The 20,894-nt window shown below is 41.8% G+C and overlaps 2 protein-coding genes across 7 annotated transcripts in view; one reads left to right on the top strand and one right to left on the bottom strand.

The window, feature by feature from the left end:
- CCDC59 (coiled-coil domain containing 59) lies at positions 3,024–8,390 on the bottom strand. The gene is given in 4 exon segments (NM_001243859.1): positions 3,024–3,368; positions 5,539–5,638; positions 6,968–7,304; positions 8,226–8,390. Coding segments are annotated over 4 exon segments (753 nt in total). The 5' UTR covers positions 8,380–8,390; the 3' UTR covers positions 3,024–3,206.
- Positions 8,531–20,894, top strand: part of METTL25 (methyltransferase like 25) — a 141,951-nt gene continuing 129,587 nt past the window's right edge. For all 6 annotated transcript variants that reach the window (XR_002344285.1, XR_002344284.1, XR_002344286.1 and 3 more), the window contains exon 1: positions 8,531–8,824. Coding sequence is in view for 3 of the 6 variants with exons in the window: in XM_021092803.1 (XP_020948462.1) it covers positions 8,566–8,824 (259 nt within the window). In the remaining 3 variants the exon portion in view is untranslated. The remainder of the gene's footprint in view (positions 8,825–20,894) is intronic.

Here is a 20,894-nt window from a genome sequence, read left to right as displayed (position 1 = left end):
AACCCCAAGCTCCCCAACCATCCCACTCTCTCCCCCTCACCCTCCCCCTTGGCAACCACAAGTCTATTCTCCCAGTCCCTGATTTTCTTTTCTATGGAAAGGTTCATTTATGAAGTATATTAGATTCCAGGTATAAGCAATATCATATGGTATTTGTCTTTCTCTTTCTGACTTACTTCAGTCAGTATGAGTCTCTAGTTCCATCCATGTTGCTGCAAATGGCATTATTTCATTCATTTTTTAATGGCTGAATAGTATTCCATTGTGTCTATATACCACATCTTCCTAATTCAATCATCTGTTGATGGGCATTTAGGTAGTTTCCATGTCTTGGCTGTTGTGAATAGCGCTGCACTGCACACGAGTGCAAGTGTCTTTTTCAAGGAAAGTTTTGTCCAGATATATGCCCAGGAGTGCGATTGCTGGGTCATATGGTAGTTCTATGTATAGTTTTATGAGGTATCGACATACTGTACTCCGTAGTGGTTGTACCAGTTTACATTCCCACCAACAGTGTAGGAGGGTTCCCTTTTCTCCACACCCTCATCAGCGTTTGCTATTTGTGGACTTGCTAAGATGGCCATTCTGACTGGTGTGAGGTGGTTATCTTATGGTAGTTTTGATTTGCATTTCTCTAATAATCAGGGATGTTGAACATTTTTTCATGTGCTTTTGGCCATCTGTATATCTTCCTTGGAGAAATGTCTATTCAGGTCTTTTGTACATTTTTCAATTGGGTGGTTGTCTTTTTTGCTGTTAAGTTGTATAAGTTGTTTGTATATTACAGAGATTAAGCCCTTGTCCACTGCATCATTTGAAACTATTTTCTGGCATCCCGTGGGTCATCTTTTTTTTTTTTTCTTTTTTTTTTTATGGTTTCCTTTGCTGTGCAAAAGCTTGTCAGTTTAAGTCCCATTGGTTTATTTTCATTTTTATTTCTGTTGCCTCAGGAGACTGGCCTGAGAAAACATTTGTAAGGTTGATGTTGGAGAATATTTTGCCTATGTTCTCTTCTAGGAGTTTGATGGTGTCTTATGTTTAAGTCGTTAAGCCATTTTGAGTTTATTTTTGCACACGGTGTGAGGGTGTGTTCGTTTCATTATTTTACATGCGGCTGTCCAGTTTTCCCAGCAACACTTGCTGAATAGACTCTTTTTCCCATTTTATGTTCTTGACTCCTTTGTTGAAGATAAATTGACTGTAGGTGTCTGGGTTTATTTCTGGGTTCTCTATTCTTTTCCATTGGTCTGTATGTCACACTGTTTTGATTACTGTGGCTTTGTAATATTGCCTGAAGTCTGGGAGTTATGTCTCCTGCTTGGTTTTTGCATTGAGTATAGATTGCTTTGGGTAGTATGGCCATTTTTACAATATTAGTTTTTCCAACCCAGGAGTGTGGAATATTTTTCCATTTCTTTGAATCCTCTTTAATTTCCTTGATTAATGTTTCATAGTTTTCAGCATATAAGTCTGTCACCTCCTTGGTCAGGTTTATTTCCAGACATTTGATTTTCTTGGGTGCAATTTTAAAAGGTATTGTATTTTTGTGTTTTTGTTTTTATTTTTTTTTTGTTTTTTTTTTGGTCTTTTTAAAAAAGGGCTGCCTGCACCTGCGGCACATGGAGGTTCCCAGGCTAGGGGTCTAAACAGAACTGCTGCTGCCAGCCTAGGCCAGAACCACAGCAACGCCAGATCTGAGCCGCATCTGTGACCTACACCACAGCTCATGGCAACAGCGGATCCTTAACCCACTGAGCAAGGCCAGGGATCGAACCTGCAACCTCTTGGTTCCTAGTTGGATTCGTTTCCACTGTGCCATGATGGTAATTCCTGTATTCCTTTTCTAATATTTCATTGTTAGTATACAGAAATGCGACTGATTTCTGAATGTTAATCTTATATCCTGCTACTTTGCTGAATTTGTTGATCCTGTTGCACTTTTAAATGTAGAGTAAACAGCAGAGTGGGAGGGCTTCCTGAAACAATACATTATTGGGCAGCACCTATTACCATTTATAAAACTTTTACTATGCAATGTTTCACAAATATTATTATATAGTCCTCGTCGACAATGATAATCAAGCCTTTCTTATTATTTTGCAGTGATTGCAAGGAGGCAGGAGAAGCAGAATTCCAGTACTTCCCCTTGGCTCACAAAGGTACCAACAGATCAGTAATAGGTCCAGTGAGTATCTTTACATGATAGTGTCCCACCACATCTGGAAATCTTAATTCCTGATATGACACTGCTGAGCTGCCATCATCATTCAAAAAGTATTACACTAGCAAACTATGTACTTCTACTTAAGGGAATGTTTATAAATATGACTCTAAATTCCTACATCAAACTCTGCATTATAAAGACCATACTATAATACGGTGGGGGCAGAAGGCAGTTTCTGCACCCATGTAGCCTGCTCTCAGGTTTCTGGAAAGACCATCCCCTTGTAGTATGTACTTAAATAACGTAGTCCAAGGGGAAGTATCTGCCTCCTTCACCATTAAAGTGAATTTCAAAACCATTTAGTTGATTACTATATCTTTTTGTAGTTGACTGCTGTGTGTTACAGTAGTTGAAATATAAACATATCTCTGATTTGTTGAAAGCTCAGTTTCCTCATTGTCAGAATTCATTTCATTTGAATTTCATATAATATAAAAGTATTATACACTTGAACCTGTTGCTCAAATGAAAGGTTCTTTCGCTTCTTCGGGGCAATCTTCCCTCAGTGGCAAATAAATAAGAAACAAATCAGGCGATCCCATTGTGACTCAGAAGTAATGAACTTGACTAGTATTCATGAGGATGTGGGTTAAGGATCTGGCATTGCTGCGAGACGTGGTGCAGGTCGCAGACGTGGCTTGGATCAGGCGCTGCTGTGGCAGTGGTGTAGGCCAGCAGCTTTAGCTCCAGTTTGACCGCTAGCCTGGGAACTTCATATGCTATGGGTGCAAGGAAGGGAAGAAGGGAGGAAGAAAGGAAGGCAGGGAGGGAGGAAAGGACCAACAAATCATATCAAATAGCGCATATAGAGAAAATTTTATTTTACAAAATCAAGAAATATTTATACTTTTTATATTTAGTATAGCTTAGCAATCCAGTTTCTGTTGACAAATTTAGTTGTTAGGAGGAACAGGACATATACAAAAGAACTCAATAGCCAGCAGATATTTTAACCCTTGACTAATCAGACAACAAGTCTGACTTAATGTTTTTCCTGTATTTTTTTAAGAAGATACTCCATTTGTAAATTTAAGTTTGGTTGGCCCTTCTTAGTCTTTTTGCTCAATATTTTGAACACTTCCATTTTCTTCTTTTTATAGAGCCTTTGAGCTTCTTCTCTCTCTTGTTTTCTCCTCTCAAATTCCTGAAATTATCAGCATATGTAATTTTCATTAGTAACAAATAGTAGATATTATTCAATAATTCTGCTGAAATAGCTATCACCATGTAAACACTTCGTTTGTCTTACATTCTGCAAAATGTGAAGTGTTATTCCTAAGTGCAGTAGTGCCTCTTTGCCTTTACACTATGATGCATTCTATAACACAGAATGGCAACTTATGGAACAATTTTAATTATTTGCATACAAATAAAATTAAGAGCACGGGAGAAGGCACATATATTTAATCATTTCACCATTTAATTAGATCCACTGAAAAGTCAGAAGTGTCTTTAGAGGTTAACTAGTCCACGTAACACTAACATCATTTCCAGAGTATCTGGTACTCTTTTAAATTTGCCATCTGACAGATTTAACTCAAGAAGCATTTACTGACTATATACAGTGTATATGTAACATATTGTATGAGGTGCTGTGATTTGGATCATTTAAAAATTATTATGCTCATTTCATTTGCTAAGACAAAGACTCGAATTCATTTGAGTTTAAGAAAAAATAATTCAAAGTTATATAATAAACCTGAAAAACACTATCTGAAATGCAATATTCTTAAATATAAAGGTTAAACGTTCTTAAATAATGCAGTAAGTGCACTGCTATTCAACATTCCCTATAACACGTACAGCTGCTAATGACAAAGCCTGACATCTGTGTGGTGACATAATTAACAAAATGCTTTCACAAACAGCATACTCCATTTTTAAAGAACTTTTTCTCTGTTTTTGGTCTTTTTAGGGTTGCATGCTCTGCATATGGAAGTTTGCAGGCTAGGGTTCAAATTGGAGCCGCAGCTGCCAGCCTACACCACAGCCACGGCAAACGCCAGACCCAAGACGCCTCTGCGACCTACACTGCAACTCACAGCAACTCCGGATCCTCGACCCACCGAGCGGGGCCAAGGATCAACCCATGTCCTCATGGGTACTGGTCAGGTTCATTACTGCTGAGCCACCGCAGGATCTCCGTTAAGAACATCATGCCAGGGATTTCGCTTCGTCTTACAGAGGAAGGGCTGATACCCAGTTTTCATAATTACAAAGCCATCGCATGTTTTTTTAAAAAATTTAAAAAAAAATTTTTTTTAAATATTAGATATCTTACAGTATAATGGTCCTTACTTCACATGGTAAGGTGGCAGCTATTAGGAGCTTGGATATAAAAAAAAAGTATACTGTAAAAAGCTATGAAACAAAGGTCAAGTTTTTCCATGGACAAATGTTGTTGCTTCATCCTAGTCTGCCATCAGTTTAAGAATAATCATTCAAATTTTATTATTTTATTTTGGCAGCACCTCTGGCATGTGGAAATTTCTGGGCCAGGGATCAAATCTGCACCACAGCAGTGACAACACTGAATATTTAACCAATAAGCCACCAAAGAACTCCTTCCTAATCATACAAATTTTAAAATGTTAAACTTCCAGATTTCTTAATTACACAAATCACAAAGCTAAGACCCAAGAGAAATTATATGTCAGCACGATCTTTGGGGTAATTTGATGGACATGCTATCCTTTTCAAAGTGATAGATTAATATATCTTCAATATAAGAAATAAGAATTAACCACAGATAAAATAATTGTGTTAAAGCTGCGAAAAATTTTGTTCTAATTTGAAAAACGCTTTCTAATTTTGGATTTCTGAGTGACAGCAAAGAGCAGTAATTTTTTGCCAAGTTCATCAAATAGGATTTTTAATAGGCAAGACCAATGCTTGAGAGTAAATATTCTAAAACTTCCCTCTGACTTTTACTTGCTTTGATATAAATGTATGAAAATCCTCTGTTTTTCTTAAATAAGTAGTTCTCAAATTTTATTATACAGAATCTCCAGACACTTGTTAAAAAGTGCAACTATTTGACCAGTCTTCAGAAACATTGTCCTATATGCTCATATTATTAACCTACATATAGTACCCTGAAAATCTTATTCTTAAACTATTACTGTCACCGTTCAAGGGTAATATAAACAGGTATATTCAGCATTCAGGCTGAAATTCTCCAATTCTTCTCAGATCATTTATTTACTTAACAAATATTTAGAGAGAGCATACTATGTGCCCCATATTAAGAAAAGCACATATGTACACTTAGGATAAAGAAAAATGACTCTAGGTATTTAAAAAATCGATCTTACTTGTTTCTTGGCAGCACGCTTAGCTTGTATCCGCTCATATTCTTCCTGTGCTTTTTGATTTGATGTTTTCTTTTTATTTTTCTTTGAAATAGTAATGGAGCTTTGTAAGATAAAGGAAGACAAATAACAGTATTAAAAAATAGTACAACCAAAATTATGACACAATTATGTCAAATATAGTACTTATACAAAGTCAAATCTCATTAATGCAATTGAAGAGGGGGAAAGAAAAGTTGAAAGAAATAAGACATTAATTTCATTAGCAAAATAGCTAAATAACATATTAAAAACTTAGTTATAGCTTTCAAGATATAGAAAGTGGTAAATGGAGAGTCTTGGAGAAATATTTCAACCTAGCAAAATACAGAAAGCTCTGAGAGATCTTAAAATGTTTAAAAACAGGAGACAAGCATATGAATGGCAGAAATGACAGACCAAAAAAGGCAAAAAGGCATTAAATTGAAGGACATTATGAAGGATATTGTAGGTGTACATGAACTTTAACCTCAGAAGTTCTTTGACCAATTTGTCTCTATTCCATTTCATTGTGTTTTTATTTTTAAAATAATATTTTTATGGCCATACTCATGGCATACAGACATTCCCAAGGCCAGGGACTGAATCCACACTGTAGCTGGTGGCAATGCCAGATCCTTTAAGCCACTGTGCAAGGCTGGGGATCAAACCCATGCCTCCACAGCGACCTGAGCTGCTGCAGTCAGATTCTTAACCCACTGCACCACAGCAGGAACCCCTGTTTCATTTGTTTTTAAATTGCAACCGCGTCTATGTTCTCGGGGCAGGAGGAGGGGGAACAGATTAATAACAGTAACAGTAGTATCAGTTAACACTCATATGGCACTTCCTACGAATCACGAATCATGCAGCTTTAAGTACTATATATAAATGAACTCATTTAGTCTTCCCCGTGTCCTGAGATACAGGTCAGGAATACCACAGTCTGTGCAAACCATCCGTCCTGGGGTTGTCCAACATGGCAGCTCTAAATTACATACTTAGTATTTCCGTTTTAGAGAAGAGGCTATTGGGCACCAGCATATTAACTCCAGGTCCAGAGTCCATTATGTTAGGTGCTACACTATCATACCTCTCAAGAACTAGATTTTTTAAAAACATAAGTTAGTAACAGGAGTTAACAATGGTTAAAAGATGTTAAATGTACATGAAAAATCTAAAACCCAGGACTCTTAATTCCCATTCCATCACTTCTTCTATTAGGTTAAACTGGCCTAATTCAGTCATTTAAGCTAACAAGAAAGCCTCCATGAAAATATTTTCACATAATCCCCTAGTATTTCTAAAATGCCGAAGAAAAATTCCAATTACTGCAGAAACTGTCCCATGACCTCTTTCGTCAAATGCTCCTTCCATCTACAGTGAAGAATTTCAAAAGATGGTTAACACATACTTTACTCTCAGGTTACTCTGTTCTTCTGGCTGAGGCTGCTCAACGCTACACTGTTCTTCAGACAAGGCCTGGTCAGTGCTACACGGCTCTTCTGGCAAAGGCCGATCAACCTGTTCTTCTGACGGAGGCTGGTCAGCTCGTTCTAACAAAGACGGGTGAACTTTTTTAAGTTGCTTCCTGAGTCTTTCCTCTTCAGCTAAATAGAGATGTTTCAGATGATCAGGGTATTTATCTGTGAACTGGGAGTCTTGTGAGGTCTGAGTTGCCTTTTTCCTCCAAAGCAATTTCTTGTAATTCTGCTGAATCTTTAGTTTTCTTCGAAATGCAAAGCCTTGTCCTGTTGAAGAACATGTCATGAATTACTTTCCCAGAAAATATGGTACATGAAAAACATAGTTGTTAGTTTACAATGAAAACTTTTCACATCATCATGTTCAGATGCTAGATTTTCATTATGTTTTGCTTTAAAATGTTATTTTAAGAAAACAAGTTTAAGCTAATGGAATGAATAGTATGTTGGTCCTTCGCAAAAAGATGAGGCTAACAGTAGTTGTGCTGAACTCAAGTAAGCATCTGAAGGAAAAACTAGAGTGTTGCACAATTCCAACTTACTGTACTCACAAATCAGATTCCTTATTTCATCTGAAACAATCTAGGTCTTCAGTAAATACCTAGGGGGAAAAGTCTTACATCTATTATTTTATCTTAGAAAAACTACCATACGACTGATTTTCATTGTGTAATTCAACACAAATGAGGGAAGACGGCTTTTTACTTTCTCAACAGCTAGCAGTTATCAGAAAACTGGACTTATTTAAGGCCTATAAGTTCTCAATGGGATTTAAGGCCACTTAATGACGGCGAGACAAAATGAGAAGTACAAACTAAAGTGAGTAAGACAAGACTGAAGAGCAAGGGTGTGGCGCAGGACATTTCTGACTGTCGTACATAATCCTCCGCTCTAATACCCTAGACGCGCTCTGCTTTTGGTGTCACGGGGAAAATGTAGAGGAAGAGCTCTTATCAAAAATGACATTAAGCTGAGGGAGATATTTAAAAACTTGGAATGAGCGATACTGCCTAGCTTCCTATTCAGAGTTCCGAGACACCCATGCCTTGAGCGGATTTAAGATCAGATTCCTGTGCACGGAGCAGGGCCGGGTGTGATTCCTAAATACTTCCCAGCTTCGGGGGACCGTGTATCCTAAGATTTCGCAGGCCTGAGGATTTGTAAAAAGCTGCTTTCTTACATACATACCCTCGCGAACGCTTCCCGCGAAGGCCTGAGGATGATTAGGTCGCCATCTCCTCTGTTTCACATTCTTGTTTGTGAATCCGACCCGTGAAACGCCTTCCCCACGTGTCCCAAAACTCCCCGTCCGCCACCTCGGGGCTGGCCTCACTGGCGCCATTGTACCTCGACTGCGGCGCCAGAAAACCACAGCGGACGCAGTCAAAACACGTCATCAGGCAAAAGCAATCGATCGCCCACGCAGAGTCCAGATCGGAGTTCTGCTTGTCTGGCCTGTGCTACTTTCCCCCGAGCCCTCGCTTGGCGGCCACGTTTGCGCCACCTATAGCCCGGGAGGCTGTGCGTCATGGCGGCTTCTTGCCCACTCCCGGTAACCCCCGACCTGCCCACGCTGCGTGCCAAGTTGCACGGGCTGCTGCGGTTCCTGAGGGAAGCGCTGCCCATTTCCAATGCACATACGGTGGACTTCTACACGGAGTCGGTGTGGGAGCAGCTGGTCGACCTGCCTCCGGAGACCGTGCTGGCGGTGCTGAGGAGGTCGGCGGCGGAGGCGGAGGCCCAGCCCTCGGCGGCGCGCCCCCTGGCGGAAGCCCAGGGAGGATCAGGTGAGCGGTGGCGGGGCGGGCAGGGAGGCCGAGAGAAGGTCCTCCCCCGCCGCCCGGGGAAGCGTGCCCCCTAGCGGAAGCCGAGCGGAAGCGGGTGCGCGGCGGGGCGGGGCGGCGCGGGACGTCTCCGCTTCGCGGCGGCGGCGGCGTCGGGGGAGCAGAGGCGCCTCCAGCGTCTCTCTCTCGTTCTTGGAGGCTCGTGCGTTTCCCCAGTTCAAAAAGAAAGAGGAGGGCAAGGACCTGTCTTCATTAAGTAACTCAGCAATAGCTTCTTGACCCGAGGGAAGCAAGGGGAGCAGAGGTTGCATCATGCTTATCAATTCCGTGTGAAAACGGAGCGGAAGGTCAACATGCAGTGATGAGGGTCACTTCGAACAGTGATCGCGGCCAAGAAGAAATGAAACCGGTCCGTTGTGAGAGCAGGTGTGTGACGTCGCTAGTCGTGAACCGAGGACGAAGCCTCCACCTGCCCTGAGCAGCAGCAGGGGCCGTCAGGCCCCGGAGAGAGCTGGTGGCTGAGCTGCCGAAGCCCGCGCGGCCGGAGCCAGGGGCCCCCGCGGGAGGCGCGGTCCGGGATGCAGGCCGGGCCCGGGTCGCGCAGGCCTCTCCGGGTTTGGGAAGAACGCTGAGTTTGAAGGGTGGTGAGAAACGTTTTGAGCAGTCCAGCCGATATAGTGACTTAGCTCAGTGGGTCAAGGATCCGGTGTTCCCCGAGCTGTGGGTGGGTCGCAGACCTGGCTCGGATCGGGCGTTGCTGAGGCTGTGATGTAGGCCGGCAGCTGTAGCTCCGATTTCACACCTGGCCTGGGAACCTCCCTGTGCCGCACGTGCAGCCCTAAAAAGCAAAAGCAATATATATATATGTATCAAAATATATATCTATATCAAAATATATATATGTATCAAAATATATATATATCAAAATATATATATGTATCAAATATATATGTATCAAAATATATATATGTATCAAAATATATATATATGTAGTGGCTTAATTTAACTTACATTTGAGACGATCACTCTGGTAGTAGTTTGAAGAACAGACTAGTGCGGCATATCTGAGAGGCTGGTTCTTTCTTTCAGTAAATACAGGAAAGAGATGAGGAGAGGATCGTGGGCCAGAATGGTGGTGCAGACCTAGACTTTATTATCTCATTTGAAAACTGTTTATAAAATATCTACTACTATTTACCATGAATGTTTGTAGGTTTTGGAATTTCTCGTTCTTAAGAAACTTAGATTTTATTAAGGCAACTCCATTTTGAAAGTAGCATGATGAGAGGACCCCAACACACCCCCGGGATTTCACCTATTTTGCTTGCAGGTGGCCCCAACTTTTCCCTTGCTGGTGAAGTTTATTCACTGAGCATTCTGTGAATGCAGAGCACTTCTGGAGGGGCGTCTTATAATAGGTTTTGGTAAATATTGGTTTCTTGAATGTCACTTTATTGTTAAAAAGTTAGGCATTTCTTCAGTTTACTCTCATAAAACCTAGTATCTATGATAATGTAGTAACTTAAACTCCAAAAGAGCAGAGGTCATGCCTGTAGTGACCTATTCTCAGCACCTCATGAAATACCTAGTAGGCATGATTAAATGGTCTATGAATATCTGTTGAATGAATTATTGAATGACTCATCTTGGCTTCCAAAAAAAGAAAAGGTAATTAAAGATGAAGCCCAAGATTTTCCTATGGGTTTAGCCTAATCTTCCATACAGTGGAAGAATTAGATTGTTTCATTATCCTGATGGTAATAATAATTATACGGCTAATTGGTATCTATTATTTTCCCTGCAGTGTGTTGTTTCCATTTTTTCTCTTTTAATCTTTACATTCGCCTTGCAAAATGGGTTTCCATTTCCCCATTTGTGAAATTACCAGTGGAGGAGGTAATTCTCCAGGGGCACAGCTTGTAATGAAGATGCAAACCTGGGTCATCTGACTCCACAGAGTCTAAGGTCTTTACCACTGTGACAAAGATTCTTCTGAGTTATTTAAGAATGAATTACAAAGAATGAACTACAGTTATTACCCAAACTAATATTTTCACGATCTGAATACATTCCTCATTTTTGGTTTGCTTTTGTTCCCCTTTCAAGAATATAAGAATTGTTCTTTTCCCTGCTCCTGCTCTATCTTTAGTGCCGGGAACAGTGTTTGGTCAGAGTAGGTAGTTGATAGGTTTATGAGGAAAAAATTAATGAATGAATGCCACTTATATGTTCTCATGGCTAGAAATGAAATACATCTTTTGGGGAAATGCTTATAACATACTTTGTGTCTATTCAACAGTAATGGAATCTAGGGCAAATTATGCACCTTAAAATGTCTTAACCTGATAATTTTTCTTTTCTTTTCTTTTCTTTTTTTTTTTGTCTTTCTTGCCATTTATTGGGCCTCACTCACGACATGTGGAGGTTCCCAGGCTAGGGGTCTAATCGGAGTTGTAGCCACCGGCCTACACCAGAGACACAGCAACGCAGGATCCGAGCCGCATCTGCAACCTACACCACAGTTCACGACAATGCCAGATCCTTAACCCACTGAGCAAGGCCAGGGATCGAACCTGCAACCTCATGGTTCCTAGTCGGATTTGTTAACCACTGTGCCACGACGGGAACTCCCCTGCTAATTTTTCTTATGCAAAATATTCAATTGTAGAAATGGTCAGCTCCCTCTAATATCAAACAGAATAAATTTTTATAATTTATACTTGTAAGGAATATTAACTTTTGTTTAAGTAAAGATGGGCATTTTTTTCCATCACTGTCTGAGGTCTGTTGTTTGTGTCAGAGAAGAGCATTTTTTGCTCTTTGACCAGGTTTATCTTATGAAAGAATTGCTAGCTGCTCTGTACAGTAATTTTTAGCAGTTATTTTTTAGCCCATTTAGTTCGATAAGGTACAAATTCCAATTCTACCAGCTCTGTAACCTTGGGGAAATTCATTCATTCATTCATTTCCTCAGCAAATATTCACTTACTGTCTGCTGTGTGCCAGCACTTTCCTCGGAGCTAGGGAAGTAGTAAATAAAGTAAATAAAAACCCCTACCTTCATCTTGCTTGCATTCTGGATGGAAGGGATAGGTAGTTTTTAAAAAGCGGCGTGGGGAAGAACCGAGTAGCAGAGGGAGGTGTGGATAAGGACAAATAGGGAGACATACTTGCAGTTGTGCATGGAGATAATTTTGGACAAAAAAAAAAAATTAAGTAACAAGAGACTTGGGTCATAAAGCTCTCCGGAGGGAGCGCACTCCAGATAGTGGGAACAAGGAGCACAGAGGCCCTGGGGTGGGAGCAGGCATCGTGCGCTCAAGGAGCAGTGAGGAGAGGGAGCTCCGTTTGGGTCTCCCAAGAAGTATGCTTTTCTGCGGGCTGTGTCTGAGGAGTCACAGTAAACTGTCCCCAGAGCTACCCTGAGTTAACGCACAGTGTGTCAAAGTCCCCCAGCAGATGGTTGGCATAGTCATGGGGTGTTTTATGAGACCACGTTATTTCTGAAAATCCTCAGTGTGGCCATTTCAGTAAATTTCTCTTGCCAGGTGATTTCTGGGCTGGTCAGAGTCCTGAAAGATTTTTTTCCTCTGTTCATCTAAAAAGAACTAAAGAGAAAAATCATAATTCTACAAAGTAAAAAGAAAAGAGGTTGAAAATAACTATTTTAAGGGCATAAATTTTGGGTGTTGTGGATTGAATTGTGTCCCCCCCCAATTTATCATTTGAAGCCTAACCCTCAATGACTGTATTTGAAGAGTTTTTAAGAAGGTGACTGAGTTTAAATGGGGCCATAAGGATAAAAGCCTTATCCAACAGGAAGAGGAAGAGACACCAGAAGGGGGCCACCGACAAAAACCGTGAGGACACAGTGGGAAGGCAGCCGTCTGCAAGCCAAGGAAAGAGGCTTCAGCAGGAACCAGTTCTGCCAGCACTTTGAACTTGGGTTTCCAACTTCCAGAACTGTTATAAATAAATTTCTGTTGTTTAAGCCATCCAGTCAGTGTGATGGCCTCTCAAGCGACTAATGCCGTGGGCTTTGCAGACAGACTCAACCCACGCACTCATTCAACTAATGTTTATGGAGTGCCTTCTACCTCTCGGGCCCTGCTCTGGACCCTGTAGTTATGATACTGAACACAATAAAGTCCCTGCCTCCCTGGAGCCTGTGTTTTAGCGCAGATAGGCGCGTGCGTGCACGCGCGCGCACACACACACACACACACACACACACACACACACGTTCTGGGCATGGAAAGTGAAAAATGATTTGAGGGAAGAGTGTGTCAGGCTGAGTGGACAGCAGGCACCAAGCGGGACCAAGCTGGGTGTGTTGGGAGCCCCGCAGAGGGTCCAGGTGAGTCCGATCCGAGTGAGGCTTGAGAGCTGGCCTGGGACAGCTTCCTGTGGGACTCCTAGGTCATCCTGAGGACTTGGCTTTGCCCTGAGTGAAGCGGATGCTCTTCACGGACTTTGTAAGGGGGTGTGATTGGTATATTTCAGAGTGAAAAAGCGGAGGGTGGAGGAGCTGAAGGTGGCAGCAGGAAGACAACGCAGAAGGCTCTTAGAACAGTCCAGAGGAGACTTCAGGGAATCGCAGCTCCAAGAGACCAGGCAGTTCCTCCAGCAGATGTCAGTGACAAGCACTGGCCAGATGATTAGCAACAACTTTTGGAAGGTTCTGGAAGATGGCCAAGGGTAGGCAGAAGCATGAGAAGAGTTAGCTATTGAAGGACTGCTACTGATCCGGTAAGAGCCGGAAGTTACGGATATTCTTCCTGGGGGTGCTCCAGACCCCCTCGCATAGGCGTTGGCCAACAGCATTCTTCCCAGCTCCTGGTGTCCATGACAGCAGTCAGGGACGAGAGCAAGTGGAAATTTAAGGAAGATAAACCCACCCACACCCACCCACACGCAAGACCCAGAGAATCCAGCAAAAACTCTGGCAAAACTAGGGGAGGGTGAGGCCTCGAAAGCCCTCCTGGTGAGTTAGGCACACTTGCTGCACCTTTGACACGCTGTGCTCCCCAAAATGTGCCGGCTTGGGTGGGAAAAATCAGAAGCCTGACTGAATTCCTGTATCAAAGGGCAGCATTCAGGGCTGGCAGAGCAGCTGGAGTTTTAGGCTGGGGAGCCTTGGAAACAAAGGTAATCCCAGAGAGGGTGACCGTTAAATCTACCCAGACCTTCATCTGCCTGCTCCACTGCGCTCTGCTCCGGGACCCCATCAGGGGCAAGCTAGAGAATCACCCGCTGAGCAGACACCAGCTGCTGTGTGCTGAAGAGGAGACAGATTCACAGTTTGAGTCCAAGCAAGTTAACTTCCTGGTAGAACAACAACAGAATCCTTAGAAAAACAAAATAAATCCACTACAATAAATTATCCACAGTTCTGCTTTTCACCTGAAGACTACTAAATGCACAAAGAAACAGGAAAATGTGACTCATGCTGGAGAAGCTGATTCCAAGGGAGCCCTGATGCTGCATTTATGTAGCTGTGTTCAGAGAATTAAAAGACAGTGTGACCTGGGGGGGGGGGGAGGAAATGAGTTAGTAGCTGATTCTAATTGGGCTCCGATGTTGGATTTAAGTCTCTGTTATAAATATATTCAAAGAAAGAGAAGAAAATAGTCTAAGAATTAAAGGGAAACAGTATTCATGGATAGTTATACAATCTCATACTTCTTTTAACTGGGAAGGTACACACTCATTGATACACAGTTGTATTAATATCACACTTTATGTTACACATTGTTGCTGAATAACAGAATATAACAGTTTCTGTGGGTTAGGAATTCAGAGCAGATTAATTGAGGGGTCTGGCTTGGGGTCTCCTGGTTTCGCAGGCGGGGTGCTGGCTGGGGCTGCCATCGCTGAAGGCTCGATTGAGGTCGGAGAACCACGTCTCCCTCACTTAGGTGCCTAGTTGGTCCTACCTGTGGGCACTGGGCCTCAGTTCTCACCGCTTGAGCAACTCCACGGGGCTGCTTCCTTGGAAGCTGCTGTCTTGTACAGTGTTCTTGTTTTTATCTGTGCTCAGTCATGATTATGAACTTTCTTTTCTTTTTTTTTTTTTTGTCTTTTTGCCATTTCTTGGAGGTTCCCAGGCTAGGGGTCGAATCGGAGCTGAAGCCGCCGGCCTCCACCACAGCCACAGCGACGCAGGATCCAAGCTGCATCTGTGACCTACACCCCAGCTCATGGCAACGCCAGATCCTTAACCCACTGAGCGAGGCCAGGGATCGAACCCGCAACCTCATGGTTCCTAGACGGATTTGTTAACCACTGAGCCACCACGGGAGCTCCATGGTTACGAACTTGACATGGCCATAGACTTCGTCGGATACTGGCGGACTGTACGAGCTGTCATGTTTCCTGGAGGAGAGTGTGGTCTCTGTGCCCGTGCCGCCAGCTTCAAAGCTGGGAGCTGCTGGCTGTCCATCACAGCTGATTGCCGCTGCTGCTGTTTTCCTTTTTCAAAAGCATCTGACCTGTCTTCCAAAGTTGTAGTAAAGCTGAAAGGTGATGTGACATGGCTCCTCCTTTAGAAGGGGCGATGTGTAAATTGTGGCTGTTACAGGATGAGAGTGGTTGTGGCGATGATATTAATCAGGTCTTCCCTCTGAAGAAATAAATTGTCTAGGACTTCTGGGAACGTGTGTGCTGCTGTAACAACCTGCTTTCTCTCCCTATTATCACCTGTCATACTGTTGTCACTGTCCACTGGCTTGTCTCTGTCTTCAACTAGATCATAAACTATAAAAGCAAAAGCACAGTGTGTACCTTTTTCATTTTGTGTTTTTAGCATGTTGAACAGTTTCTGGCATCTAGATGAGTAACTTGTTCTTAAAGAGCAAAGGGAACCATAGATGGCTAAAGAGTGTTATTTAAGGTGCCCATTGAAATGTGGTGCTGAACTAGACATCTCTCATTTCTGGTGTGATCTCTGTCTGTGTCAGGTTTATCAATGTTGTTTTTGTATGACTTAATCTAAATAATGGGTTATTTAACTTAATTCGATGAGACAGAAACCAGTAACTATTCTTTCCCTATGTGAAAATTCAGTGCATTGGCTATTACAAGATACCCTGAGAATCTGGAGAAAAAAATCAAGGCAGGCATCATTTCAAATAAAAATTTCTAAAAATTTATTACATATTTAGGTGAAATTAACCATCTGCAGGGAAAAAAAAAAGTAGTAAAAGCTTCTAAATATCTTGCTGATAACCAAACAAGTCTCCTATATGGAGTCTCAGAGATGAAGATTTTGTTACACTCGCTTCAAGGGACCCAGGCTGTGTCCTTAGGACGTACTGACTGCATACATGAGTCTGTAACATTCTGAAGTGAATCATCTTTTGGTCCTCCAGAGTTAATTAGCCTTCATAATCTAGAAGAATCTCCCAAAAGGCAAAACAGAAAAGATGTTTTGAGTTAGGCTAGCCAAAATATTTTATGACACAGAAATAGAGCAAGACTAAACAGGCACCTCAACCAGCTACTCAGCTTTATTAAAACTTTCTTTGAGAATATCTGGCTTTATTTGTTCTAGCTGTAATTCTAAAATTAGGAGGCTGTGTCCTATCAAATGAATGATATCAGTTATTGTTATAAATATATTTCTCAGTGTAAATTAATAAATTCATATTTTAAAGTCAATTTCTTATAACTTTGCTTAGAATCTGTTGTGGAAAACCTTTTTGGCTCCCAGGAAATCCTGTTTCTTTGCCTGCAAAGCCATCCTCCCTGACTTTGCCAAAGCCCAGGGCTGCCCTAAGACTCTGCCTGAGCCTCCAGGGCTGCTCTTGACTCTCTTCTTGCAGCCTCTTGAGGTCATATGCTGCTTCTCCTGTTTCCTGTTATGGTTGCTCCCAAGATCCTTCTCAGGATTGGGTGCTGAGTAAATGTTTAGGACTGGTTCCTTTTGGTGAGCATCTATCTGCATAATTAGTTTGCTGTCGTTTTAATTGTACAACACAGTAAGATGCAATAGATTATTTCGTGGCTGTTTGTCTTAAATTATCCTTATTGTATCCCAGTAGATTAAATTTCTTGGCCATTCCAAGTGTTTTTCGCCAGTGGTGATGATGGCGGTGATTATAGTGCACTGAAATTGAGCTCATATATAATTTGAAACACGTGAAGCCAGAAAGCATGTTGGAAATAGAAAGAGAACAGCCGAGAAACAGTCAGTGCCGTCTGCTTTACTGTTGTATTTAACTTTTATTCTTTTGCTTTCCGCATGTCTTTTCCTGAACTCTGTTTTCTCTCTTAAAATTTTTCCGGGTCTTTTGAGGAGACTGCAAGTGTGAAAGTAATTTCACAATACAGAAAGATTAAGTGTCAGCTGAGTTCCTAGGTTGTTGCTATGCTATACCTATAATTATAGGTAGGGGTGAACAAATCTGTGGGAACCCAGGATAATTTTTCATCATTTTTTTACTTGATTTGTAGAAAGTGCGTTCTGATTGTTCCTTTTAGATGAGGACATTTATTTATTTATTATTTATTTAGTCTTTTTAGGGCGCACCCTCAGCATATGGAGGATCCCAGGTTAGGGGTCCAATCGGAGCTCTAGCTGCCGGCCTACACCACAGCCACAGCAACGCCAGATCCGAGCTGCATCTTCGACCTGCACCCCAGCTCATGGCAATGCCGGATGCTTAACCCACTGATCAGGGCCAGGGGCCAGACCTGCTTCCTCATGGATACTAGTCAGATTCATTTCTTCTGAGCCCCAACAGGAACTCCTAGAGGAGGGCGTTTAGAACTTGAATTTATATTGTAGTTTTTAGCGGTTAACCCCCTCCCAACTTCTTTTCAACCCCATATCGTTCAATTATTAAGAAGTCGAGTAAACCGGAGTTCATGGAGATTCCTCTTGTCTGTGGCGTTTTTCCCTTGTAATACTGAAATTGTATTTATATTTAGCCAATCAGAATAAATTTGAGTGTCTTCTGTTTGTTTAGACACTCATGTTGTTTGTTTAAATTATGTTGCTGTGAATTTGCTGTTATGGGAACCTGTCTGCATGGTTTTGTCATAATGTCCAATTCTTTCCCTGAAATAAAAACAAAACAAAAAACTTGCCTACATGACTTCATGCCTACTGGGGTCTATGTATTTTTGCTTTCTCGTCTCACACTTTAGTGTTTTAAAAGGTCGCCTATAAATATTCATTTTCTTCATGTTAGAGTCATCATCTACCAGCTCTTCTTCATTCCTCTTGCATCGGGGCTTCCCATTTCCATGGATAATAATAGTTCAGCTCCCTCCTTTTTAAATCTCGGGTCAGAATTTTAGCAGTAACTTAAAGTTGTTCTTGCTTTCAGACTCTGTACCTCAGTTGCTTCTCCATTCCTGTGTTGTCATTCCTTCGCTCATAAGCCGTCAGTAGGTCTTCATTTCGTACAAAATAAATTTCTTCACCTCCTGATGTTATCTGCTGTCTTCTCTCCAGCTGGAACCTTGGCTATTAATGTCGGGAAATAGGAGGCAGCGCGTAAAGTCGTGGGCTTTGTGATTGTCGTGTGTAGCTTTGAATCCTGGCTCAGATACTTCCGTGCTGAATAATCTCATGTCGATTAGTTAAGCTCTGGAGCCTCAGTTTCCTCACTTGAACAATGGAAATCATAACTACTGCCTGAAAGGGTTAAGTCAGTGAGGCGTCTGTTAAAGCCTAGCACATAAATGAGTAGACACTCAAACAGTGTTAGCATTAGCCCTTCGCTCCATATTCTGCTACCCTCGGGTCGGCCAAGAGTTAGAAGACCTGGTTCTAATTCATCTTTGACTCTGATTAGCTGTGTATCTTGCACAGGACATTTATTTGTGTGCCTCAGTTTCCTCATAAGAAGATGCTTAGGGTGTGCATCAATAAATGAGGCAGAAAAATGGCCAGCCCTTCTCACATGGCTTATAAACATCTTTTGAATTGCCAGTAAGTATTTACATATATATTAGCCAAAACATACTAATCTGTATTGCAGCTTCTCTTGAAAAAAATCAGGAATTTGCCTAATTTGGTTGCATATCTCTGTAGGCACATAGTTCCCTTTATGGAGGTGTTCTTCGCAAACTGAAAAATACGCCCCCAAAGCGCTGGAGATGATGGCTCTCGGTTTGTGGGCTTCAGTCAGTTTCCTTGTACCTCCTAAAAATGATTTTAAGAGTTTGCTTCACATTCTCAAAGGAGACTGAGGACCAAAAATATTTATGGGTCATCTGCCTAAGAGGTATCTAGAGTTGCTTCTAGTGTTCAAAATAGGATGATTTAAAGTTTTTATCTCCAGCGTTTATTCTTCCCAACTGTTAAAGCCAGGATCGTGCGGAAGGCCTGGGTTAACCCGCATCTTGAAGGGAAAAACCCTCTAACCCCTCATCAGAGGGTCAGCCAAGTCAATAAATGATTGAACTTCCTCCACGATCCGACTCCAGATCACCTTTGATTGTGAAGAATGATTTGATGTCTGTTCTCGATTTTTAAGATACATCCTGAACCAGGGGTGAAAGCAGGGAGCCTGAGGACGTGCTTTCACCAGCACCGCTGTTGCCATTCTCTCTCCACCCGCTCGCCCAGTGCCTCGGCTGCCGTACGGCTTGAATGTGCCCTGCGTTTTCCCCTCCCTAGTTTTTTAATGAAGTTCTCTTTGCCTGGAACTCCTCCACAATATCTACTTAGTTGACATTCATTTATTTCTCATCTTTCAAAGTCCAGGTCAAGTTAAGTAAATAACAGAACTAGTTATTAGTGTATTCTTTTATTTCTTCCATTATTAGAACACTTGGCATATTGTGTCATAACGACAGTTTCCTTTGACTCTCCTCCTGTGAATTCTGGGGCTGGTATGTAGTGAATGCCATGTGTAGTGGGCTCTTATTAAACATGGGCTGAATTTAATGTAGTTAGATAAGGAGGATGTGGCACTCCAGGTAGACGGAGCAGACTGAGCGAGAGTGGGAAGGTGGGACCCTGTACACCACTGGCAGTGAGGAGCATTAAAGAAAGTGTTGTATGCATAGCTAAACGGCTAAAAATGAAGTCAGGAAAACACACTGCAGCCAATATCTGGAGACCAGTCTGTTAAGCTCTTTGGAATTATCTGTCCATGGGACACTGGTTCTGGATCCCTTAGTGGTAGCCTGAGGACGAAGGATGTGCCTGGGGCAAGCTGGTGGCAGTGAAAATGCAAAGGAGGTGATAGCTTTAACAGATTCACTGCTAGCAATATAGGGTTTAGAGGAATGGAGGAATCAAAGATAATTCTAAGAGATTGATTTTGGTAATATCTTAATAATAATGAGTGCTATCATTAGCAAAATTAGGAAAATCTGCAGAGGGAGCTGGTTGGGGAAGTAATGCATTCAGTTCTAGATAAACCGTGCTTGAGGTTGCCCGAGTAAAGATGCCTAAGGGTGGATATTTATTGCCCCCCCCGCCACTCATTTTCCACCTTAAAATTTTAGAATTAGCTCACTTTTTTTTTTTTTTTGAGATTATCACTGCTCTACAAGGACCAGAAGAGATTGAAATGAATTTCATCCTTCTGGTGTTGAGAGGAAGGCGTAGGTAATCCTTGAGCATCTCTTCCATGACCTCTGTAAGATCAGTATTCTTCAGAATTTGCTGTGGTCATTGACAGACTTAAGAATAGGTCAGTAGTCTCTAAACCTTACATGACCTCTGGGTGCCTGATTGTTTTTGTACCCTGATTTATTTTTACAAAAATCACTTAGCATCTTCTTAGAATAACACTGTGCTAGATGTTGTGGATGAATACAGAGGTGAAGCAGGCATAATCTCTGTCTTCAAAAAAATCATATTCCAATAAGGGAGATAAAAGAGAAAGTAAATGTAGTACACAACAGAATGGGGAGATGGAATATTTCTTGCTTTTGCAGAATTCTAGCCATTCGATGTGGTCTGAGAATTATAATACCCCTTTTAGATTAAGCGATACACAAAAGTGCTGTAATTCTGAACATTTCCCAAGAAAATGCTTTTCAGTCTTTATGGGTTTTCCTTTTTTCTTTTTTTTGTCTTTTGTTTTTTTGGGGGGTGGAGGGGCTGTAC

This window comes from Sus scrofa, chromosome 5 (assembly GCF_000003025.6).
Source record: "Sus scrofa isolate TJ Tabasco breed Duroc chromosome 5, Sscrofa11.1, whole genome shotgun sequence".
NCBI lineage: Eukaryota > Metazoa > Chordata > Mammalia > Artiodactyla > Suidae > Sus > Sus scrofa.
The sequence above is the reverse complement of the archived record's forward strand: the minus strand, read 5'-3'. Positions and strand labels throughout refer to the sequence as shown.